At 40.9% G+C, this 4,574-nt stretch overlaps 1 protein-coding gene across 1 annotated transcript; it reads right to left on the bottom strand.

Moving 5' to 3' along the window:
* Nucleotides 1-1,588: 1,588 nt before the first annotated feature.
* OR52D15 (olfactory receptor family 52 subfamily D member 15) lies at nucleotides 1,589-2,539 on the bottom strand. The gene has a single exon (NM_001391413.1). The coding sequence runs from the start codon at nucleotides 2,537-2,539 to the stop codon at nucleotides 1,589-1,591; it is 951 nt and encodes a 316-aa protein (NP_001378342.1).
* Nucleotides 2,540-4,574: the final 2,035 nt, after the last annotated feature.

The raw sequence follows: 4,574 nt of genomic DNA, 5'->3' as shown, positions 1-4,574 counted from the left end.
ACCATATTCTGCTGTAATTACTTTTTTCTCTCCCTAGAGTGTGAATTTCCTGAAATTCAATGTCTAGTATGCCAAGTATATATTTGATCCTCAATACATGCTTTTTTTTTTTTTTGAGGAAGATTATCCCTGAGCTAACATCTGTGGCCAATCCTCCTCTTTTTGCTGAGGAAGACTGGCCTTGAGCTCACATCCGTGTCCATCTTCTTCTACTTTATATGTGGGATGCCTGCCCCAGCATGGATTGACAAGCAGTGTGTAGGTCCACTCCTGGAATCTGAACCAGAACCAGCAAACTCTGGGCAGCCAAAGCAGAATGTGTGAGCTTAACTGCTGCACCACTGGGCTGGCCCCCTGAACCATGCTTTTGAATGAGATATTCAACTACAAGAGTAAATAAATGAATGCAGTTTCTAAGGTTCTTGCGAAAGGTTTGTTCTCTTCAGAAAGTAGATTAGAGATTTCCAAGGCCTGAGCTGAGCTAACAATGAGGAGTTATTGCTTAATGGTTACAGAGTTTCTATTTTTGCTACTGAAATTTTTGGAAATTTTCAGAATAGATAGTGATGATGTTTGCACAATGTAATGGGTTGAACTGACAACTTTTATGTTACATGTATTTTATAATAACACAATAAGTTTTTTTATTTTTTTTTTAACCTCTGTTTATCTGACACTTATAATGCATGAAGGCCAGCTGTTTGGAGAAATACACTTGTCAATCCTGACTATCCTGGGTTACCCTGGCTAGCATTAGCAGGAAAATCTGTGTCCTGGGAATTCTTATATACCCAAAGTGTTGTCGACTACATGAGGTAAACAAAATTCCACAGTGAGTCCACAGTGGTCCACAAAATCATCTGCATATGAAGCTCATCGCTGCACATATCAGGAAAAATGCACAAGTCAACAGTCATGAGATGAGTATATTAGCTACGAAGTGTCATCTTTTGAAGTAATTCCTTGAGAAACTTGTGCTATGCCTTTCCCATTGATATATGTGCTTTCAGACTTCTCACACTTGCACCCAGCAGTTACGTTCATCTGTTTAAAATCTAATCCCAGATCCAGAGGATCCTGGGCTCTCACAGCCATTTCTGCCCTAGGGCTGGTGCTCTTGCTGCAAATACGCTTGGTCTAAAAAAGTGCTAACAATCAATCAGTCAACTTGTGTGTGTGTGGGGGGGGAGTGTGTTCTTAATTTCATGAAGCTATTAGAAAATAGTTCTTTTTTGACTACTTTCCCTCTCCCCCAGCACTGGGTTTTCTGTGCATAGAGAGAATAACTTTTTCTGGCTCTTACTGTCAAAAGTACTACCATGCCTCCTCACTTTTCCCTAGGAAGATTCAAGACCTACAGGCCCATTAGCAGACCACATAATAGTTTGAGAGGAAAATGATATTCTGTACATGTAGCAGGTATAAATGAGTTGTTCTAAATACTTTAAAAACTCTAAGATAATACATGATACTGGCTTGCTGGGATTATCAGAAACAGCAACTCTAGTCCCAGGATAAGAGGTGCTGCAGAAGGTAGGACATTAATTATAACTTTTCCCATGGTCGTCAAGCTATGTAGAAAGCATAGCTATCTCTTCCCCATAAAAAAGCCAAATATTCTTAGGCGTATCTGTTTGCTGTTAATGCCATAGACCAAGGGGTTGAGAACAGGGGGCGCGAGGAGATAGAGATTTGCAAGTACAATGTGGACATGAGGAGGTACTCGGTGGCCAAAGCGGTGAGTGAAAAACGAAAAAAAGGCAGGAACATAGAAGACAAGAATGACACAAATGTGGGCCCCACAAGTGCTAAATGCTCGGAATTGGGCATCCTTCGAGGGCAGGCGCAGCACAGCCTGCAGGATCAGGCCATAGGATGTGGTGATGAGGACCACATCCATGCCAGTGACTGAAAGTGCCACAGTGAGACCATAAATGGTGTTGGGCTTGATGCTGGCACAGGCCAGCTTAGCAATGCCCATGTGCTCACAGTACGTATGGGGGATGATGTGATGTCCACAGAAAGGTAAGTGTTCAATGAGGATGACAAAGGGGAAAACAAAGAGAAGGCCACGGACCACACATGCCAGACCAATCTTCACAATCACTGTGGCATTGAGGATGGATGTATAATGAAGTGGACGGCAGATAGCCACATAGCGGTCAAATGCCATAGCCAAGAGAACAGCTGACTCTGTGGCAAAGACTGTATGAACAAAAAACATCTGGGTGAGGCAGCCAGGGTAAGAAATTATGTGGGATCTAAGCCAGAAGATTGTTAGCATTTTGGGCAATGTGGTTGAACAGAGTACCAGGTCAGTGATGGAAAGTAGGCACAGGAAGAGGTACATTGGCTCATGCAGAGTTCTATCCCTTGTGATGATGTAGAGAATGGTGCCATTGCCAACCAGAGCAAGGATATACATGGAGCAGAAGGGGATGGCAACCCAAACATGCTGGTCTTGCATCCCAGGGATTCCAAGTAGAATAAATATAGAAGGATGGAAGGCAGTGTCATTGGGGACAGATGCAGAGAGCATAATGATCCAGAGAACAGAAGGCTTTATCTTTCTAAAAGTGGTTAGAAAATGAAATTAAGTCATCCTAGATGTCATTTATTCCTCCTGCATATCCACTCGATTTCTTGCCTTTTTCCATTCCCACCAATTCTACTCCAAATCATGCCTTCCCCATTTCTTGGCTGGGTCACTAAAATAGCTTTGTAACTAATATGACCCCTTCTAGGATTTCTATCCTCCAGCGAAGCTTCTACACTGCTGCATAAATATTCTGACATGTGAAAATTGTCAACTATAATAAAAATATAACCTTTCCTAGTGTGTGGTGTTCACCATATCTTGCATTATCTTGCTCTGGTCTACCATCCACCACTTTCTATCATGTCCTGAGACTTGGGAAACTGGAACTTGGGACATCAACAGATTCCCCTGCCCTCCCACTTCTAGATGGATTTGACAATAGGAAAAATGAACAGGATATTAGAGACAGGTCGAGGATTTATTCCTTCAGCTCCCTCCCAGCAGGGTTGTTGCAAGCTTGCTGAGTCTCTATGCTAAAAGCCTTGTCTGGTTCTGGTTTCCTCCTATAACCATATCCTCCTCTTGTCCCTTTAGTCCAAGGGTTGTAACAGTGCCTGTTGTCACTAATCCAGGAACTTCACAAGTACTTACGCTTTCTCTACACTTACCCACACCTTTGAAAGTGTTTCTGCATTACACAGTCCTGAAATTCCCTAGTTGGGGCATGACTTTGTTTCTTGCTGGGATCTTGATACACTGTGTGTAGAACTCTTCTCATTCTTGCTCTTGCCTACCTATGTTGCATTATTTACCCCCATACACTACCATGTACTTCATGTTTCAGCTACATCTAAGCATTTTGAAATGTCCAAAAGCATGTTTTATGGCAGCTGTGTGCCTTTTCACACCGTGCTTTTTTGCACAGAATGGTTACTCCCTTTTGGTCACCTAGCTAGCTACTAATAGTCATTAAAAACTCATATATATGCATCCCCCTCTGTGACGCCCTTCTATAATCCCTTCTGCTATGTTGAGAGAATCATATACATTCAGCATCCTTCTCTTAGGAAGTATAAATTTCTTTTATAATTATGTGTATGTCTCTTGCCCCATTACACTATGGAATTTCTGAATCTCATTTTTTCTCTATATCCAGCATCAATGCCTTGTATATGTTAAGCCAATACATAATGTTTGATGGGTAAATGGATAAAGAATTGAATGCAGCAATTGAATTTTTTAACAAACTTGAGTAAGTGACCAATGTTGAAAAATGGTGTTTCTTCTTGGAAATCTTCCTTATGAATCAGAAAAGATCTTCCCTTACTAGATCTACGATCCCCCATGTTCTTTTCACTCTGTATACTCTAGGAGGTGCTCTTTATTAGCTCTTCAATGCATTTCTAATCTAGTCTAGTCCATCTATATAATAAATTTCTGTCTGCTTTCTTGATTGGCCACATGTATTAGTTTGATTATAAAACATATCTGCCTTAATCTGTTTTGTCTGCTTTAAAGTATGAGCCCTGATGTGACCAGTCAGGACAGGAGACACACAGGTGTTGCTCTCCAGGAAATATCCAAGTGAAGCATGCCATGGGAAGGGAAGAAGAAAGGCAGAGACAGGGGCTTACTGGTGAGTTGAATCAGGGAAGATTTCTCAGTGTAATTGGGCCATGGGTTGAGATTATGCCAACAGAAAAGGAGAAAAGAGAGAAAAAGGTATCTTTCTTCAGAACCATCTTGCCTTGAGAGATTCCTGTAGGTGAAGTCAGAATCATCATTCTTATCTTACTGAAGTCTAGTCTTTGGGATTCAAAGACCCTTGTTGATAGAAGGGACTTTAACATTAAGTTCACCTGATTGTTCTCACCTAAAGAGAAGTTTAGAATGAGGAAACACCTAAGATAAGATCAAAAAGTTCTATAGTAATTAAAAATTACCCTTCCTTCAATCTCCTATTCAAATTCAACTGTATTATTAAAGGACCAACTAATTTTGTTTGTTTTATTAATTGCAATAGGCATTTTCATAT

Source organism: Equus caballus, chromosome 7 (assembly GCF_041296265.1).
Source record: "Equus caballus isolate H_3958 breed thoroughbred chromosome 7, TB-T2T, whole genome shotgun sequence".
Taxonomy (NCBI): Eukaryota; Metazoa; Chordata; class Mammalia; order Perissodactyla; family Equidae; genus Equus; species Equus caballus.
Note: the sequence above shows the minus strand (reverse complement) of the source record. Positions and strands in the feature narration are given on the sequence as shown.

Coding starts and splice junctions, on each gene's coding strand:
- OR52D15 (NM_001391413.1), bottom strand. CDS start 2,539: ATGCTCTCTGCATCTGTCCCCAATGACACTGCCTTCCATCCTTCTATA.